Below are 19,950 nucleotides of genomic sequence, written 5' to 3'. Positions count from 1 at the left end.
GCTGTAGCAATGTCCAGTGGAATCCAGGGTCCGAGAACAGAGGACCAGGTGAGGTAAAAATGAAAGGCTCAGTCAGATTCTCAGCACTATCCAATGTGAGTCCAAATTACTGTGGGATCTGGACCTATAGCACAGTAAGGGAGGTATCCTGAGGGGACTTCAGCAACGAGTGCTGTCCATGGCATGTGGGCCATGATGAAGGCCACAGGCACAATGATCAGGAGTAGACAGAGAGTCCCTGAGAGGTACTACAACAACCTGTGGCAACCTTTAGGGTAGGGACTTCAGTGGCTGCTGGGAGCCCTGGTTGTCACAGTAGGAGACAGTATCTGAGGGCCTTGGAAATGTGTCAGTTATTGGAGGTAAAAAATCTTCACTGCGGAGAAGCCTAGGCCAGAATTGTGCTGAACAGGAATCTTCTCTGGTTCCTGGGGTTGGCATAAGCAGGAGTTATCACTTGACATTTGGCACCATGGGCCGGGCGCGGTGGCTCAAGCCTGGAATCCCAGCACTTTGGGAGGCTGAGGCGGGTGGATCACGAGGTCCAGAGATTGAGACCATCCTGGTCAACATGGTGAAACCCCGTCTCTACTAAAAATACAAAAAATTAGCTGGGCATGGTGGCACGTGCCTGTAATCCCAGCTACTCAGGAGGCTGAGGCAGGAGAATTGCCTGAACCCAGAGGGCGGAGGTTGCGGTGAGCCGAGATCGCACCATTGCACTCCAGCCTGGGTAACAAGAGCGAAACTCCGTCTCAAAAAAAAAAAAAAAAAAAAAAGACATTTGGCACCGTATTTCATAGCCATGGGTCCAGAGGAGTGATCATGGTTTGGAGGAAAATGTCTCCAAAGTCAGTGGCATATCTCTGTCTGGCTTTAGGCCCAGCAGATGAGTCAGGGGCCCAGGAAATTCTGGAAAACGTAGTTGGGAACAGAACCCCAGAGGCATAAGAATGTTCCATTGCTACAACCTTGGCCACGTTCAGCACAGTTTTCTGGTCCCCACCCGTGTCCCTGGGGAACTTAATCAAAGGCACAGTGACATTGGGAGGAGCGATGAGAACATCAGGGAGATTACTAACAATGCTGTCAAGGGACGCCAGGCACGGGCCAGGGTGCATCGGTTCATCAGGATCCAGCGGGGGCCCCAAGGGTTGAAGATCAGAGGCACAGCAGCAGCCAGAAGGCTTGGCAAGATGCAGAAGGCCCCTGCTCGAAGATGTGGGTTTGCCCATCAAAGTTTCATCAGCATACTGGAAGTGAGGTTTGCAGCCTTGAACTCTGCTCCATGTCTCCACTGAGAGGTGCCCATTGGCTGCAGACTGAACAGTTGTCTCCTCAGTCCCCAGTTCTCGAGGACGACGACCACGACCACGACCACGACGACGACCACGACCTCGACCTCGACCTCGACCTCGACCTCGACCTCGATCAAGACCAAGACCTCGACCTCGATCAAGACCAAGACCTCGACCTCGATCAAGACCACGACCTCGACCTCGACCAAAACCGCGGCCACGGCCACGGTGCCTTCCAGTGGAAGCACGAAAAACCCAGGCTGACATTCCAAGGGTTTGGATTTCAGATTCTGGCACAGCATCGGTGCCAAGGCCCTTGGGGTTGTAACAGAGCCCTGCAGGCACAGTCTGTGTGGGACGGCTGGCTGTGTGGTTAGGGAGCTGCCTCAGGCCCAGAGCAGCTCTCCTAAGTGCTCTATCCTCCCTCCAGGTGCTCTCTTCCTGGATTTCTGCAACCTTGGGCTCCATGTAATCCACAAAGGCTGAACCTTGCCTGTGTTTCCAGAGCCCATAGCACTCAGGTTGCAGGATGCGCACGAAGGCGTCCATGGAAAAGGTCACCCTCGCCTCCCCACAGCTACACTGAGAGGCCACTTTGCCATAATCAATCCATCGTGGAGTGGCAAAGTTGATGGCCTCTGCACAGTTGAAGCCATGGTTGAAGCCTGCATGATAGCCATAGGGAAAGGTCACCATAAACTCCCCAGCCTCCTGAGTCATGCAATTGAACGGAATCCCGTTCTCTTTGAGAACGGCAGGGGAGATGAGGGCCACCTTGTGGCGCAGGAAGGCCTCACAGCCCCGGGAAATGGCTGGGAAAAGCTCACTGGCCAGGCGCTCCAGGCGCTGGCCATGTTCTGGGGGCACTGCGTACCATGTTTTGGGCTCCCCGAAGTGCAGGTAGTTGATGCTGTAAAGGTCCATGTCCTCCGTGTGCCAAGCGAACGTGGTCTTCCACATGCCAAAGTACAGGTAGGGGGTGTTGACGCCCTCGATGACAACCCCACATTCCTGCTCCAGCAGGTCCAGAATTGTTCCCAGGTGTCCTAGGTTCCACTGTGTAGTGTTTTCTTCAAATAAGGAGCCATTAATATCAGCACCATAAATTGGTGAATTACTGGGGTGGCTCTTCCAGTATTGTTGCTCCAAATCTTCAAAATTCCGGTGTGGTGGAGTCTGATATTTCTTACTGTTTGCCAAATGGCGATACTTCCCAACCGTCATGGCCTTCTTCTTTTTATGGTATTGAGTAAACACACCTCCCTGCCCAGAGGTCACCTGCTGGAGGGGAGTGGTGACTAAGATGTCTTCAATATCATCATAGGTCTTTCTGGCTTTCCATTCCTTGGGTGGAATTACCTTGGCGAGGCCAGCTTGGTGTGCGCCTCGGGACTCCATGTAAGCAACATATTTGTTGAAATCTGTAAATTCTTCCATGGTTGGGTAAAAAGTCATGATGGCACAGCTTGTGTTCTGGGGAACAGAGTTCACAGACTTCATGGCTGCACACGAGAAACAGCTGACTCACAAGTTCTTAGGTGTCCTCTGAGTGCTGGGGAATAATGTCTTTCTCTCCTTTTCTTTTTCAAAATGCTATGGTTTATTTGTGAGGCTCCACCTGCAGCCCTGTGAGTTTCCTCAATCGGAGGTATCACTGTGAGGTTTCTCCTGACTTTCAGGCTTGGCTGTATAAGAAGCTGCTAACGCCACCGTACCTGGGTGTCTCTTCCAGGAAGTCAAAACAATAAACTTGAACAACAAAAAATACAGAATATTTGAAAATACATTTATAATGAGACAAAAGAAATACTCAGCTAGTATTAAGCTAAACTAAAGGTTATACTGTGTTAACATCAGGATATAAGGTCAAATAACAAAACAGATAAAGAGCAGCATCTAATCAAACTAAGAGGGAAAATGATCATGTTTGCAAAGGAATGAATTAAAGACTCCATTCAAGAAACTGGATACATTAACATCCAATGAAACAATGACAGTAAAGACACGAGCAGCAACCATTGCAAAAGGAAACAGAACCCCCAATAGGAATGGTGATAAAAACTAAAGCTTGACTTTTCAAAAAGATTATGGTGAGAAGTAAAAAATCATAGGCATGAAGAGAAAAGAAAATACAAATGAAATGCATTGACGAAACCTAGGAGGCATAGCTAAAAATCTGGCAGAGATGTTTTAAAATTTTTAACTGAATCTTATGAACAACTTGTGGGATAATAATTTTCTCAGTAAGACAAATACTGAAAAGAGTTCCAGCAGAGAAATAAAATGACCTACCTTCCACCAAAATCTCACAATTTCTGATGAAAATACTCCAGGACCCAGAGAGAAGGTTTCCTCTTGGTAGCTGAACTCCAAGTGAAGCCCCAGGTTGCAAAGACCCTGGTTTTATACCTCCATGGCATCCTAACCCAATCAGTCCCCAGCCAATGTAATAATGGGGCTGGGTGCAGATTAGGCATCCCACCCATCCATGCCGCTCCCTTTTATTTTACCTTTAAATCAATCCTAGAACAATGCTAAGTAATTAAAAGTCAAACTGGTCAGGCGAGGTGGCTCACACCTGTAATCCCAGCACTTTGGGAGGCCGAGGTGGGTGGATCACAAGGTCAGGAGATTGAGACCATCCTGGCTAACATGGTGAAACCCCTTTTCTACTAAAAATACAAAAATCAGCTGGCCGGTGACACATGCCTGTAATCCGAGCTACTCGGGAGTCTGAGGCAGGAGAATCACTTGAACCTGGGAGGGGGAGGGGGAGGTTTCAGTGAGCCAAGAACACACCACTGCACTCCAGCCTGGCGACAGAGGGAGACTCCGTCTCTACTAGTGTATTTTATCATTTATTACCATAAAATATATACAGCTCTGTTGTGAAAACTTAATCAGAACTTACACACACAGAGACAATACATGGTGCCATGTGTGTTGAGATAAATATAAACAGGCTGGGCTCAGTGGCTCATGCCTGTAATCCCAGCACTTTGGGTGGTCAAGGCGGGTGGGTCACTTGAGGTTGGGAGGTCAAGACTAGCATGACCAACGTGGAGAAACCCCGTCTCTACTAAAACAAAAATTAGCCGGGTGTGGAGGCTCATGCTTGTAATCCCAGTTACTCCGGAGGTTGAGGCAGGAGAATCCCTTGAACCTCAGAGGCAGAGGTTGGGGTGAGCCGAGATCAGCTCATTGCACTACAGTCTGGGTGACAGAGCCAGACTCTGTCATATATATATACATATATATAGCACCATGTATGGTCTCTGTGTGTGTAAGTGCTGATTAAGTTTTTACAACAAAGTTGTGTATATGGTAATAAATAATAAAATGCACTAGTATCTACATTTTTTTACATTCATGGTGTAACCTCATTTTTCTTTCTTATATACGCATATATATGACAGAGCCAGACCGTCTTAAAAATATATACATAAATAAATGAATATTCAGTATTAATTCATAACTGTAAAATTGATGATAATGCATACTGCGCTATCTTAAGAATTTTGTAGCTCTCTCATGTTGCTATTGCGGTGACTTCAAATGTGCCCCACGTCCCCTGAAAAGCCTGGGGGACACTACTCCACGTAAGCAAGATTTCTCTTCCGTAAATTGTGAATTGCAGCAAATAGCAATCTTTCGGGTTCTCGGGTATTTTTCCTCGTGTCTAGTGCAATATCATAAAGCTTAAATAACACCATAGAACCCATAAGGAAGTGTCTCTACTGGTGTTTTAAGTATTCCCAAGAAGCAGAGAAATTGTCATGACGGTACAAAAAAAAAGCTTGAGTTGCTTGATGCATGTTGTAGATCGGCAGCAGCTTGCCTGCCATTCCAGACAGACTACTCTAGAGAATGCAGGAAGTAAACTTAAGGTATCCATAAATACAGTACAGTATTACAAGTGTATTTTCTCTTATTTATGATTTTCTTAAAAACATATTGTTCTCTCTGGCTTACTTTATTGTAAGAATACGATTATAGAATGTATGTAACAAACGAAACCTATGTTAATCAACTGGTTATGTTCAAGGGTCAACTGTACGTGTGTCTGTGTCTGGCCTCTGTATTCTGTACATAGATGTATTGTTCATAGCATCTCAAACATTTTCTATGATGAGGTCCCCGCACAACAGCCTGGATGACACAGTGAGACCTTGTTACTCAAAACTTAAAAAAACAAAAAGGATTTTTATTTATTTCTTTGGGCCCCGGCTTCATTTGGAGTTCAGCCACCAAGAGGAAACCTTCCTCTGGGTCCTGGCGTATTTGGCCTGGAACTGGGAATCTGCGAGTCGCTGCTCCCGGGTGCTCCCTGCGGAGCTCCGCGGCCCGCCTCTCCGCCCGCCTCTCCGCCCGCCTCTCCGCCCGCCTCTCCGCCCGCCTCTCCGCCCGCCTCTCCCCGCGCCCCCACGCGGGGCGCACCGCCCGCGCCTGCTCTGGGAGCCGTGAGCTGCCGCCGTCCCCATCCCGACGTGGACGGCACGATCACCCTCAAAGCGGACAGCCTGACCTACGGCGCCTCTCCCGACAGCCCGAGGCACGCGGGCGACGTGCACGTCCCGTGGGAGCCCCACACCAAGGCGCCCCGGGTCTTTGCCTTCTTTCGCTTCCACGACCGGCGCGATGCGGAAGCTGCCGAGGCCGCGGTGGACGCTGCGGGGCTGGACCGATGGGAGCTGCGGGTGCAGGTGGCTCGCTATGGTCGCCGGGGGGCGCCACGCAGCTGGTCCCGGGGCGGCGGCTACGGACCGTGGAGCTGCAGACCCAGGAGGAGACACCACAGCCGATCTCGGGGTCCCAGCTGCTCCAGGTCCCTAAGCCAATCTCGCTACAGGAGGTCTTGCTACAGTCGCTTTCCCTACAGAGAATCTCCCTGCAGAGAATCTCACTACAGAGGATCTCCCTACAGAGGATCTCCTTACAGAGGATCTCCTTACAGCCGATCTCCCTACAGAGGATCACACTACAACTGGTCTCTCTACAGAGGATCTCACTGTAGAGGATCCCCTTACAGCCAATCTCCATACAGACGACCTCCCTACAGAGGATCAGCCTACAGAGGATAACCCTGACAGTGTATCTCCCTACAACCGATCTCCCTACAGCCAATCTCCCTACAGAGAATCTCACTACAACCGATCTCCCTACGGCACATCATCCTCCAGACGATCTTACAGGGGATCTCACTACAGCCGATCTCCCGCCAGCAGATCTCCCTACAGCCGATCTCCCTACAGACGATCTCCTTACAGAACTCGCTGTAGCTGATCTCCCTCCAGTCGATCTTACAGCCGGCCTCACTGCAGCTGATCTCACTACACCCCTGTAGCTATGCAGGAAGTCTCCCTACATCTGGTCTGCCCACAACAGCTGCTCTCACTCGAAGTCTGGGTCTCCCTCTCGCTCCCCATCAGCCTCCAAATCCAGCTCTCCACAAACATCCAAATCCTCCTGGGTCTCCAGATCTTGCTCACTGTCCAGGTCTAGATCTATGTCCAGGAGTCTTCCCCCATATCTAAGAGGGAATCCAAGTCCAGGTTGCAATCCAAGAGTCCTCCCAAGTCACCTGAAGGGGAAGGACAAGTGTCCTCCTAGGAAAATGATAAGGTCCATATCCTCTGTGTGCCATGGAAAGGTGGTTTTCCCCATGCCAAAGTATAGGTAGGGTCTCTTCTATGACAACCTCACATTCCTGCTCCAGAAAGTCCTAAATTGTTCCCACATGTCCAGGATTCCATTGTTTACTGTTTTCATCAAACAGGGGTCTGCTGTTTTTCCAGTATTTTCATTATATATCTTCAAATTTCTGGTGTGGTCAAGCCCTATATATTTCAGAATATTTGAAAACAAATGTGTGACAAGCAAAATACTGAGTTTTATGCTACCTTAGTAGCTGAGAGACGCCACGCAGTCTTCAACCACAGCTTCAACCGTACAGAGACCATCAGTTCCACTACCCAGGATGGATTGATTATGGCAGATTGGTATGGTGTGTTAATATCAGGATTTAAGGTCAAATCATAACATAGATAGAAGAGTATCTCATTGAACTGAAAGAATTTTCTATCAATGATGTACTTATTTTAAAACATGAATTTTTTCTTTTTTTCATTTTAAAGGCCTAGGTATACTATGAATGAAGATGTCGTACAATTCCTCTGTGAATTTGTCTAATTCTTGTCATTTTTGTATAGGCAGATCTTCTGTCATCTTTCTGTATTTCATACACAGAAATTTATGTCTTAAATTCTCTGTTTAGGAAGTTAACTTTTCTAACAAAAAAATCCGTATCATTGGTGCTTTGTGTTGATTTAGTATATTGTTTTACAGTTATTCTAACTCATTAATTCCTGTATATAGGTGCATCAGTTCCTTCCAGCTCCTTTCAGTTTATCTTTTCCTAACTTGGACATTAGAAATTAAATCTAGCTAATTCATTCTTTGTATGTGATGGAGAAAATACTTAAGGCTGCAGATTTTCCTCACCACTATTATAGATGAATCTTATATATTCCTTTATGTATTTTATTAAGTTTTAAATCCAGATACACTTCAATAATGCTTGTGTGCCAAGCATTGATATTAACAAATTGCATATATTAATTCAAAGAACTGTCAATTGAACACATGAGGTAGGTGCTATCTTCATTTTATGTTGAGGAAACTGAGTGGTAAGTTTAAGTAAATTTCAAGTTCACAAATCAGGCTTTCTTGCTGTAGAATTTATGCATGTAATAGATATTTATTGTTTTGTGAAAATTTGGCTTTTTTGGCACTTGAAGAGAGAAGTATTTTTTATCATCTAGTATGTCAATACTACCTTGTTGTTAATATAGTTTAAATTTTCCATATCCTTAGATTTCTCCATTTTTTCTGCTTTGAGTGGGTGACTGTTTAATTCACACATTGCTGTAAAGAAATACTTGGAGCCCAGGTGCGGTGCCTCATTTCTATAATCCCAGCACTTTGGGATGTCAAGGCAGGCAGATCACCTGAGGTAATGAGTTCGAAACCAGCCTGGCCAGCATGATGAAACCCCCCATCTCCAACTAAAAATACAAAAACTAGCTGGGTGTAGTGGCAGGTGCCAGTAATCCAAGTAATCCCAACTACTCAGGAGGCTGAGGCAGGTGAATCTGTTGAACCCAGAAGGCAGAAGTTACAGTGAGCTAAGATTGAACCATTGCCCTCCAGCCTGGGCAAGAGGGAAACTATCTCAAGAAAAAAAAAAAATCCCTGAGATTGGGTAAATTATAAAGATGAGAGTTTTAATTAGCTCATGGTTTGCAGGCTGTACAGGAAGCATAAGAACTGCTGCTTCCGAGGAAGCCTCAGGAAATTTGCAATTATGGTGAAAGGGGAAGCAGGCACATCATATATAGCTGGGGCAGGAGGAAGAGAGAAGGGGAAGGTGGTACACACTTTTAAACAACCAGATCCTCCTAGAACTCTCAGTAATCCTCAGGGGTTACTAAGGACCAAATCCCCTCCACCTGCAGGATATCAAGGGACAACTGTATGTTAATTCAAACTTCATTATGCCTGATTGTTTTTCAACAGTTTTTTTTTTTTTCAACCAATTTACACAAAATAGCTGTGTATGAGGGTGCTCAATGCTCTTCACTTTTGCAAATGTTTGGTCAATATCATACTTTTTAGTTTTTAGCCAGTTAGGTGAGGGCATTAAAATTCATGTTACTTATGATTGAGTCCCCACACAACAGCCTGGGTAACACAGTGAGACTTAAAACTTGAAAAAAAATTTTTTTTTCTTTTTCCTCATTACAAATAAGAGTGAGTAATTTTTTCATGTTTTATTGGCCATTTGGATATTCTCATGAAATGCCTATTATGTATTTGGTCCATTTTTCTATTGGTTGATATTCTCTGCACTAGCTCTTTATATATAATGGATATCAGCTCTTTACTGGATATGAGTAAAACAATATTGGTTCACACTCCTTGGTTTGTCATTTCTTTCTATTTTTCATATCTTTTGATGAACAGAAATCCCTCTTTATTTCTGACAGTAAAATATTATTTAAAATAGCTAACATACATGATGATTTTAAAATGGCAAACACTGTTCAATTTACTCCTCTTAGAATAACTTATTTAATTCTTACTATGATCTATAAGAAAACCCATACCTCTGACTTTCAGATGACAGAACTGAGTCCTGGAGACATTAAGTCACTTGTTCAAGGTGGTAGAGCTAGCACTGTTAGAATCTAACACCGGTTAGAGTCAAATATTTGACAATCTCCAAAATGATTCCTTAAAACAAACAAACAAAAAGACTTCTTCCTTATAAAACTGTGATATTTGAGTTGATATCAACAGTATATCTAAGCACAGTATACTGAGACCAGACACAGATGCATGTACAGTTGGCCCTGGAACAATGAGGGGGTTCAGGATGCTGAAACCCTGTGCAGTTGAAACGCCTTAAGTACTTTTGACTCTCCGCAAAACTGAACTGCTAATTGCCTATCATTGACTGGAAGTCTTACAGATATCATAAACAGTTTATTAACACAGATTTTATGTTACATGTATACTGTATTCTTACAGTAAAGAAAGCTAGAGAAAATAAAATGTTTTTTTTGTTTTGTTTTGTTTTATTTTTTTTGAGACGGAGTTTTGCTCTTGTTACCCAGGCTGGAGTGCAATGGCGCGATCTCGGCTCACTGCAACCTCCACCTCCTGGGTTCAGGCAATTCTCCTGCCTCAGTCTCCCGAGTAGCTGGGATTACAGGCACGTGCCACCATGCCCGGCTAATTTTTTGTATTTTTAGTAGAGACGGGGTTTCACCCTGTTGACGGGGTTGGTCTCGATCTCTCGACCTCGTGATCCACCCGCCTCGGCCTCCCAAAGTGCTGGGATTACAGGCTTGAGCCACCGCGCCCGGCGAGAAAATAAAATGTTTTTAAGAAAATTATAAGGAGAAAATGTAACCATTTACAAGATGAATAGCCTGTCTGAAATGGCTGCCAACCTCTCTGCAGACCTCAATGTACACTACACATCAGGCAATTCAACTTTCCTCTGCCTCTTGGGAACGTTTCCAGCATCACTAGTGGCACTTCCTATAGGCCCATAGTATTATTCAACCTTTAGGATGTTGCCCTAACTTGGGTCCTGCTGTTTGGCTGACTGCCAGGCTGGGCCTACCAAAACATCCTCAAAGCATAACTGCGATCCAGTGGTCCCACACAGCCAGATAGCCAGAACCTCATAAGCATACGCTCAGCTCAGTCACCACCACAAAATCTAACCAGCCCGTAAAATATTAATGAGTGTTGCCTGAAATGTTCTCAAATAACTGGAAAAAAAATGCATGGAGAATAACCTCCTCCCACAATGTTTCAAAATTACAATATTAGAAAGAAAGTCAGATTTTATATTTTGGTGACCTTTAATATATTTGTTAACAAATACTGGTGACATCACACTTTAAATATCTCAATGAATTAGAAATATGACGCTTTTTTTTTCTGACTCTATTGACCTAATTGGTCATAAAAGGCTAGTTTTGCAAGAAGGGGAGAGCTGGGGGAGGGAGAGATAAGGGAAGAAGATTGAAGGGGACCCACAGTCCAAATTCTTCAGAAGTGCCGCAGCCTCCATAATTGGCCCAAAGTTTGGGACACTGGGAGAGATGAGCTCCTGGCAAACCAAAAAGACCTCGTTCTCAGACATACTCATGTCCGGTGGATTAACTCTCAGCTGGTGACACAGAATTAGAAGCGTTCAAAGGTATTACAAGATCTGAGAGGTGAATTTGGTAACCACCATGGACCCAGCAGTGCCCAGGGTCCTTATCACAGGTGCTAACAGGGAGGCACCAGGAGGCACTGTAATTGCAGTGGCCTGAAAATTTGCCCAAAAATCTGAGTTGTAAATGTGACCGATCTCAAGAAGCCCCCACAGAGCAGAGAAGTGGAGCATAAAGGCTGACCACGGGCACAGGGGTGGGGGCCCAGTAGCACCCAGAATCCTTAGCAGGATGCTGGATCCTGGACTGTTCATCAAAGCTGCATCTGTGGGTAGGGGATTAGGCTGAGGGCCTGGAGGTGTGCTGTCTGTGACCACCAAGAGGCACCTCCTGGCTAGATGGAACCCGGAGGATTGGCTTCTGAGCCCCCAGTTACAAAGGCTAAGGACCCCAACCACATCTGCCAGTTGAAAGGTTCAGACCAAGGTTGACAAAGCCAGGGTGGGCAGTGGGTCCAAGCTAAGGTCCTGGGCTGGGAAGGTACCTGTTGCCTCACATTTGTGTGCCAGGTGTTCCCATGGCCAATCACTGCAGGCTAGATTGGCCACGGGAACACAGGCATACAAATGTGAGGCAACAGGTACCACAGCTGGAGACCATAGGCTGAGTGGGTGATGGCCCTGGTGACATGGGTGGTGCCTCAGTCCAGAAAGCCTTCTCAGGCACTTGGGTCTTCCACCAGGTGGGCATCTCCAGGCTGGCCTGTGCCCTGGACTCCATGGGGTCTGCAACTAATCCTTCTTGCCTGGGTTTCCACAGCTCATGGTACCTGGGTTATAGGATGCCCATGACAGCGTCCAGGGAAAAGGTCACAACGTCTTCCTCAATAATGCACTGAGAGGCCACTTTCTTTATCTCATGGTGGCAAAATTCATGACCTCCTTGAAATTGAAACCATGGTTGAAGTCCGCGTGAGAGCCATAGGGAAACCATTTAGATATTTCGCCCCCCGCCCCCGCCTTGAGTTTTTTTCTGCATTCAGCCTTAACAACTCCAACAAAATAAATTTTACTTCTTCCCTTCCATCAATGATAGCTCTAAAAGTCATGGCAGTGGTTACCAGCACTAATTCCATAAATTATTGACTGAAATGCCTCAAATACCTCACATTAAGGAAAATGCTGACTTGGGTCTAAAATAGCTAGCTAGTAGAGAATTTTTGAATTTTATTTTAAGGAAGAAGTCATTGCTTCCTTACAAGTGTGTGTAAAACAGGACTGACTGTTGAAGTGTATCAAATGCCTATCGACGTCTATACACATGATCACGTAACTTTTCTTCTGGTTGCATTTACGGGATAAGTTATATTCCTAGATTTCCTGATTTAAACCATCACTGCCTTCCTGCAATAAACCCCGTGGAGTTACTGTATGCCATGCTTTTAAAGTACTTACATTATCTTAGCTAATATTTAAGTTAAACTTTTTACATTGATGTTCATAAATAATTTTTGGCCATCATTTTCTCTCATTCTGCAGCTCATCAGGATTTTCTGTCAATGATGTGCTTATTTTAAAACTTGAAGTTTTTCCCTCATTCTAAAGGCCTATGTATACTTGAAATAAAAATTTCACACAATTTCTCTGTGAAATTCTCTCATCTTTTCATTTTTGAAGAGGCAGGTCTTCTGCCATTCTGTATTTCATACACAAAAACTTATGTCTTAAATATTCTATTAATTTTTCTAAAATAGTCCATACCATTGGCATTTTGTGTTGATTTATTATATTATTTTACAGTTATTCTGACTCACTTTCTGCATATATGCATATCAATTCCTTCTTGCTACTTTCATACAATTGATCTTTTCCTAACTTGTAAATCAGAAGCTTAATTCAGTTAATTTTATTCTTTGAATGTGATGGAGAAAATAATTAAGGCTACAGCTTTTCCTCGGCATTATTCTAAATGAATCACATCTATTCCTTTTTCTATGTTATTGTTTTAAATTTAAAAACACTCTAGTAATTCTTATTCTATTCCAAGCATTGGTATTAACAAATTACATATATTAACTCATGGAACTGCCAATTAAACACCCGAGGTAGGTGCTATCTCCATTTTACACTGAGGAAACTGAGTCATAAAGTTACGTAATTTTCAAGGTCACACAAGCTGGTAAGAGAAGCTGGAATTCAGAATCAGGCTATCTTGTTCCACAGTTCATATTCTCAACAGATATTTATTGTTTTGTGGAAATTTGGCTTTTATGATTTGCACTTCCCTCAAATCTGAGATCCATTCAATAAAAAAATTTTAACCTGTCAGGAAAAGGACCTGTACGTTTTCTGACTTTCAAAAATATTTCAAATTTTATTGCACAATAATTCAGAATGTTTGAATTTTCTTCACTTTGTTTAAAGAAAATATGGATATTTTCTATTCACCCTGATATAATGTCATATTTTGTAATTGATTCTTTGGCAGCATAGGTTGTCAAGGACGTGACCATGTTTTTGGGATGCAGTGACCTTGGTGACCCTACAGCCAATACGATAAGCTTAGCATTCATATTGTAACTGAACTCACTCGAGCAAAGATATCTTTAGTAGGGACTTTCCCTTTTAGAGAGCATGCTCATTTTTGATTTTACCTGTCGTCAAACTGATCTTTTGCTCATTACAGTAGTAAAAAACATACCCCTGGGTGGAGATTTAAGATGCTAATGAGGCATGGGATGTATGAATAAGCAGGTGCACCTACTGTGCATGTTCATCCAGAAGACCACCAGTACATGCTTAGTAGTAACACCTGTTACCACCTCCTTATGAATAACTATGTAAAACTCCCATGATGGGGGTTGCTCCTGCAATAATCAATGCCATCTCTCTGCAACAAGCAGCCGGCCCTGAATTCTTTCCCTCTCAGTGTGTACGACATATTCTGCACCTAACTTTCCAAATATCCTTTTCCTTTGACAATAAATTACTCTATGCTGTACTTCTTTTGCTGTATGTCTCTTATTTAAATTATTTTATACTAAGAAGACAAAGACCAGAGGTATCACGACAGCTGTCAACAGCACCTGAAGAAAAGAATTTATTTTCTATCATCTCATTTGTCAATTCTACCTTATTGTTAATGTTGTCTAAGTTTTTCCTATCCTTAGGGTTCTCCATTTTTTCTGGCTTAGATGAATAGGGTGACTATACTAGTTCATTCTTTGCCACGAAGAATATCCCTGGGTAATTTATAAAGAAAAGAAGTTTATTGGCTCACAGGTCTACAGGCTTCACAGGAAGCACAGCCGTGTCTGGGTTTGGGGAGGCCCCGGGAAACCTACAATCATCATGGAAGGCAAAGGGGAAGGAGGCACATCTTTCATGGTGGGGGCAGGAGGAAGGCGGGGGTAGGCACTACACACTTTTAAACAACCAGATCTTGTGAGAACCCTATCACAAGAACAGCACTAGAGGGGTGGTGCTAAACCATTCCTGAGAAATCACCACCATGAGCCAATCAGCTGCCACCAGACCATACCTCTAAAACAGGATTTGTATTCTACCTGAGATTTGAGTGAGGACACATATCCAAACCATATCAATCCTCCCCTGGCTGCCTCCTAAATCTCATGCCCTTCTCACATTGCAACGTATAATCTGTCCTCCTAGACCTCCAGACCTGTGGTGGGAAGCATTGCCAGGAAGGTCTCTGATATGCCTTTGGGGTGTTTTTCCTATTATTTTTGCTATTAGTACATGCCTTCCTTGTAGTGATGTAAACTTCTGCAGCCAGCTTGAATTCCTCCCCTGAAAACATGCCTTTCCTTTTCTGCCACATGGCCCGGCTGCAAATTTCTTAAACTTCTATACTCTGCTTCCCTTTTCTTTTTTCTTTTTCTTTTTCTTTTTTTTTTTTTTTTTTTCTTTTTGAGACGGAGTTTCGCTCTTGTTACCCAGGCTGGAGTGCAATGGCACGATCTCGGCTCACCGCAACCTCCGCCTCCTGGGTTCAGGCAATTCTCCTGCCTCAGCCTCCTGAGTAGCTCGGATTACAGGCATGTGCCACCATGCCCAGGTACTTTTTTGTATTTTTAGTAGAGATGGCGTTTCACCATGTTGACTGGAATGGTTTCGATCTCTTGACCTCGTGATCCACCCGCCTCGGCCTCCCAAAGTGCTGGGATTACAGGCATGAGCCACGGCGCCCGGCCTCTGCTTCCCTTTTCTACTCGCTTCACTGGAACTAGATGTAAGTTTCAGTTTCAAGTCATTTCTTTGTTCATGAATATGAGTATAGGCTGTTATAAGTAGAGAGGCTAGATCTTAAACTCTTTGCTGCTTAAAATTTTTTCTGCCAGATATTCTAAATCATTGCTCTCAAGCTCAAAGATCTTGAGATCTTCCACAGATCCCTAGAGCAGGGACACAGTGCAGCCAACCCCTTGACTAACGTCTAACAGATGTAAAGTTTGCTCCAGTTCCCAATAAATTCTTCTTCTCAATCTGATACCTACTCATGCTGGAATTCATTTTCCGTATCACTATAAACATTTGGATCACAATATAACAAGTGTCTAGGAAGTTCCAAATTTTCCCTCAATCTGTAGCATTCTGGACCCTCCACACTCTTCCAGCCTCTGCTGATTACTCAATTCTAAAGCCATTTTTACATTTTCAGAAATCTTTGTAGCAATGATTTTTCTGGTACCAATTTGCTGTATTAGTTCATTCTCTCATTGCTATAAAAAAAAATACCTGAGACTAGATAATTTATAAATAACAGATGTTTTATTAGGGTCATGTTTCTGAAAGCTGTACAGGAAGCATAAAAACTTCTGCTTCTGGAGAAGCCTGAGGCAATTTACAATCTTGGCAGAAGGTGAAGAAACAGGCACATCTTATATGGCTGGGGCAGAAACAAGAGAGATGGGGGGGAGGTGCTACACACTTTTAAACAATTAGATCTTGTGAGAATTCTAATGGGAGAGCAACACCAGTGTGATGGTGCATAACAGTTCATGAGAAACTGCCCCTATGAGCCAGTCACCTCCCACCAGGCCCTAAATCCAGCATTGGGGATTTACAGTTCCACATGAGATTTAAGCAGGAACACAGATTCAAACCATGTCAGTGACTTCAATGTACCTATGTTTACTGAGTCTCTTTCTGTTTTATATAGTAAAGTCATACTTTATCAAACTTACTTCAATATTCAGGAGTGCTGCAGTTTCATTGTGAAATTTAGCCTTTTACATTAAAGAGAAGCTTTCTATGTACCTTCAGTCTTCATTCAACTTAGACTGATATTAAAATTTGTGGCTCTACTTTTTTTTTTTTTTTTTTTTTTGGTGGCTCTACTTTTATGTTTGTTCTTTGTTATTACTTTATCTCAATCACTTTTCTACATCACTTTTTTTGATACATCACTTTATGTAATTCTAATTTTAAAAACATGTATTAAAGATTTTCTTTACTTTGCAGATATACACTAGAGATTGCAAATTTAATAAACATCAATAACATTACAAAATATCTGTGGGGCCATGAATTCATGAGCAGATTCAGTTGGTGTAAAGGTCTAGTTCATGCATGAGCAGTGGATGGCAGCCTGGGGTAAAGGGCTTGCTGCAGTTGAAGGATTGTAAGAAGCCCTGAACCTCACTGGGGCTGTAGCAATGTCCAGTGGAATCCAGGGTCCGAGAACAGAGGACCAGGTGAGGTAAAAATGAAAGGCTCAGTCAGATTCTCAGCACTATCCAATGTGAGTCCAAATTACTGTGGGATCTGGACCTATAGCACAGTAAGGGAGGTATCCTGAGGGGACTTCAGCAACGAGTGCTGTCCATGGCATGTGGGCCATGATGAAGGCCACAGGCACAACGATCAGGAGTAGACAGAGAGTCCCTGAGAGGTACTACAACAACCTGTGGCAACCTTTAGGGTAGGGACTTCAGTGGCTGCTGGGAGCCCTGGTTGTCACAGTAGGAGACAGTATCTGAGGGCCTTGGAAATGTGTCAGTTATTGGAGGTAAAAAATCTTCACTGCGGAGAAGCCTAGGCCAGAATTGTGCTGAACAGGAATCTTCTCTGGTTCCTGGGGTTGGCATAAGCAGGAGTTATCACTTGACATTTGGCACCATGGGCCGGGCGCGGTGGCTCAAGCCTGTAATCCCAGCACTTTGGGAGGCTGAGGCGGGTGGATCACGAGGTCCAGAGATTGAGACCATCCTGGTCAACATGGTGAAACCCCGTCTCTACTAAAAATACAAAAAATTAGCTGGGCATGGTGGCACGTGCCTGTAATCCCAGCTACTCAGGAGGCTGAGGCAGGAGAATTGCCTGAACCCAGGAGGCGGAGGTTGCGGTGAGCCGAGATCGCACCATTGCACTCCAGCCTGGGTAACAAGAGCGAAACTCCGTCTCAAAAAAAAAAAAAAAAAAGACATTTGGCACCGTATTTCATAGCCATGGGTCCAGAGGAGTGATCATGGTTTGGAGGAAAATGTCTCCAAAGTCAGTGGCATATCTCTGTCTGGCTTTAGGCCCAGCAGAAGAGTCAGGGGCCCAGGAAATTCTGGAAAACGTAGTTGGGAACAGAACCCTAGAGGCATAAGAATGGTCCATTGCTACAACCTTGGCCACGTTCAGCACAGTTTTCTGGTCCCCACCCGTGTCCCTGGGGAACTTAATCAAAGGCACAGTGACATTGGGAGGAGCGATGAGAACATCAGGGAGATTACTAACAATGCTGTCAAGGGACGCCAGGCACGGGCCAGGGTGCATCGGTTCATCAGGATCCAGCGGGGGCCCCAAGGGTTGAAGATCAGAGGCACAGCAGCAGCCAGAAGGCTTGGCAAGATGCAGAAGGCCCCTGCTCGAAGATGTGGGTTTGCCCATCAAAGTTTCATCAGCATACTGGAAGTGAGGTTTGCAGCCTTGAACTCTGCTCCATGTCTCCAGTGAGAGGTGCCCATTGGCTGCAGACTGAACAGTTGTCTCCTCAGTCCCCAGTTCTTGAGGACGACGACCACGACCACGACCACGACGACGACCACGACCTCGACCTCGACCTCGACCTCGATCAAGACCAAGACCTCGACCTCGATCAAGACCAAGACCTCGACCTCGATCAAGACCACGACCTCGACCTCGACCAAAACCGCGGCCACGGCCACGGTGCCTTCCAGTGGAAGCACGAAAAACCCAGGCTGACATTCCAAGGGTTTGGATTTCAGATTCTGGCACAGCATCGGTGCCAAGGCCCTTGGGGTTGTAACAGAGCCCTGCAGGCACAGTCTGTGTGGGACGGCTGGCTGTGTGGTTAGGGAGCTGCCTCAGGCCCAGAGCAGCTCTCCTAAGTGCTCTATCCTCCCTCCAGGTGCTCTCTTCCTGGATTTCTGCAACCTTGGGCTCCATGTAATCCACAAAGGCTGAACCTTGCCTGTGTTTCCAGAGCCCATAGCACTCAGGTTGCAGGATGCGCACGAAGGCGTCCATGGAAAAGGTCACCCTCGCCTCCCCACAGCTACACTGAGAGGCCACTTTGCCATAATCAATCCATCGTGGAGTGGCAAAGTTGATGGCCTCTGCACAGTTGAAGCCATGGTTGAAGCCTGCATGATAGCCATAGGGAAAGGTCACCATAAACTCCCCAGCCTCCTGAGTCATGCGATTGAAGGGAATCCCGTTCTCTTTGAGAACGGCAGGGGAGATGAGGGCCACCTTGTGGCGCAGGAAGGCCTCACAGCCCCGGGAAATGGCTGGGAAAAGCTCACTGGCCAGGCGCTCCAGGCGCTGGCCATGTTCTGGGGGCACTGCGTACCATGTTTTGGGCTCCCCGAAGTGCAGGTAGTTGATGCTGTAAAGGTCCATGTCCTCCGTGTGCCAAGCGAACGTGGTCTTCCACATGCCAAAGTACAGGTAGGGGGTGTTGACGCCCTCGATGACAACCCCACATTCCTGCTCCAACAGGTCCAGAATTGTTCCCAGGTGTCCTAGGTTCCACTGTGTAGTGTTTTCTTCAAATAAGGAGCCATTAATATCAGCACCATAAATTGGTGAATTACTGGGGTGGCTCTTCCAGTATTGTTGCTCCAAATCTTCAAAATTCCGGTGTGGTGGAGTCTGATATTTCTTACTGTTTGCCAAATGGCGATACTTCCCAACCGTCATGGCTTTCTTCTTTTTATGGTATTGAGTAAACACACCTCCCTGCCCAGAGGTCACCTGCTGGAGGGGAGTGGTGACTAAGATGTCTTCAATATCATCATAGGTCTTTCTGGCTTTCCATTCCTTGGGTGGAATTACCTTGGCGAGGCCAGCTTGGTGTGCGCCTCGGGACTCCATGTAAGCAACATATTTGTTGAAATCTGTAAATTCTTCCATGGTTGGGTAAAAAGTCATGATGGCACAGCTTGTGTTCTGGGGAACAGAGTTCACAGACTTCATGGCTGCACACGAGAAACAGCTGACTCACAAGTTCTTAGGTGTCCTCTGAGTGCTGGGGAATAATGTCTTCCTCTCCTTTTCTTTTTCAAAATGCTATGGTTTATTTGTGAGGCTCCACCTGCAGCCCTGTGAGTTTCCTCAATTGGAGGTATCACTGTGAGGTTTCTCCTGACTTTCAGGCTTGGCTGTATAAGAAGCTGCTAACGCCACCGTACCTGGGTGTCTCTTCCAGGAAGTCAAAACAATAAACTTGAACAACAAAAAATACAGAATATTTGAAAATACATTTATAATGAGACAAAAGAAATACTCAGCTAGTATTAAGCTAAACTAAAGGTTATACTGTGTTAACATCAGGATATAAGGTCAAATAACAAAACAGAAAAAGAGCAGCATCTAATCAAACTAAGAGGGAAAATGATCATGTTTGCAAAGGAATGAATTAAAGACTCCATTCAAGAAACTGGA

The 19,950-nt window shown here is 44.8% G+C and overlaps 3 protein-coding genes across 3 annotated transcripts; 1 reads left to right on the top strand and 2 right to left on the bottom strand.

Moving 5' to 3' along the window:
• Positions 1–793: 793 nt before the first annotated feature.
• Positions 794–3,112, bottom strand: LOC141584739 (putative lysine-specific demethylase 4F). The gene is made up of 2 exons (XM_074400277.1): positions 1,511–3,112; positions 794–1,420 (listed from the first exon to the last, which is right to left on the bottom strand). Exons 1-2 carry the CDS (start codon positions 2,796–2,798, stop codon positions 798–800), a joined length of 1,911 nt encoding a protein of 636 aa, XP_074256378.1. The 5' UTR covers positions 2,799–3,112; the 3' UTR covers positions 794–797.
• Positions 3,113–5,107: 1,995 nt separating this feature from the next.
• LOC141584940 (uncharacterized) lies at positions 5,108–7,478 on the top strand. The gene is made up of 2 exons (XM_074401914.1): positions 5,108–5,185; positions 5,543–7,478. Exons 1-2 carry the CDS (start codon positions 5,108–5,110, stop codon positions 6,377–6,379), a joined length of 915 nt encoding a protein of 304 aa, XP_074258015.1. The 3' UTR covers positions 6,380–7,478.
• A 10,015-nt stretch (positions 7,479–17,493) lies between these two features.
• Positions 17,494–19,514, bottom strand: LOC141584939 (putative lysine-specific demethylase 4F). The gene is made up of 2 exons (XM_074401913.1): positions 18,210–19,514; positions 17,494–18,110 (listed from the first exon to the last, which is right to left on the bottom strand). Exons 1-2 carry the CDS (start codon positions 19,480–19,482, stop codon positions 17,494–17,496), a joined length of 1,890 nt encoding a protein of 629 aa, XP_074258014.1. The 5' UTR covers positions 19,483–19,514.
• Positions 19,515–19,950: the final 436 nt, after the last annotated feature.

This window comes from Saimiri boliviensis, chromosome 6, assembly GCF_048565385.1.
Source record: "Saimiri boliviensis isolate mSaiBol1 chromosome 6, mSaiBol1.pri, whole genome shotgun sequence".
Lineage (NCBI taxonomy): Eukaryota > Metazoa > Chordata > Mammalia > Primates > Cebidae > Saimiri > Saimiri boliviensis.
The sequence above is the reverse complement of the archived record's forward strand: the minus strand, read 5'-3'. Positions and strand labels throughout refer to the sequence as shown.

What these genes read in the sequence shown, in the direction of transcription:
- LOC141584939 (XM_074401913.1), bottom strand. Translation starts at nt 19,482, where the DNA reads ATGAAGTCTGTGAACTCTGTTCCCCAGAACACAAGCTGTGCCATCATG. An exon ending in TGCTTCCACTGGAAGGCACC is followed by an intron (nt 18,111 to 18,209) that starts GTGGCCGTGGCC and finishes GTCTTGATCGAG; the next exon opens with GTCGAGGTCGAGGTCGAGGT.
- LOC141584940 (XM_074401914.1), top strand. Translation starts at nt 5,108, where the DNA reads ATGCATGTTGTAGATCGGCAGCAGCTTGCCTGCCATTCCAGACAGACT. An exon ending in ATGCAGGAAGTAAACTTAAG is followed by an intron (nt 5,186 to 5,542) that starts GTATCCATAAAT and finishes TTTGGAGTTCAG; the next exon opens with CCACCAAGAGGAAACCTTCC.
- LOC141584739 (XM_074400277.1), bottom strand. Translation starts at nt 2,798, where the DNA reads ATGAAGTCTGTGAACTCTGTTCCCCAGAACACAAGCTGTGCCATCATG. An exon ending in GCACCGTGGCCGTGGCCGCG is followed by an intron (nt 1,421 to 1,510) that starts GTTTTGGTCGAG and finishes ATCGAGGTCGAG; the next exon opens with GTCGAGGTCGAGGTCGAGGT.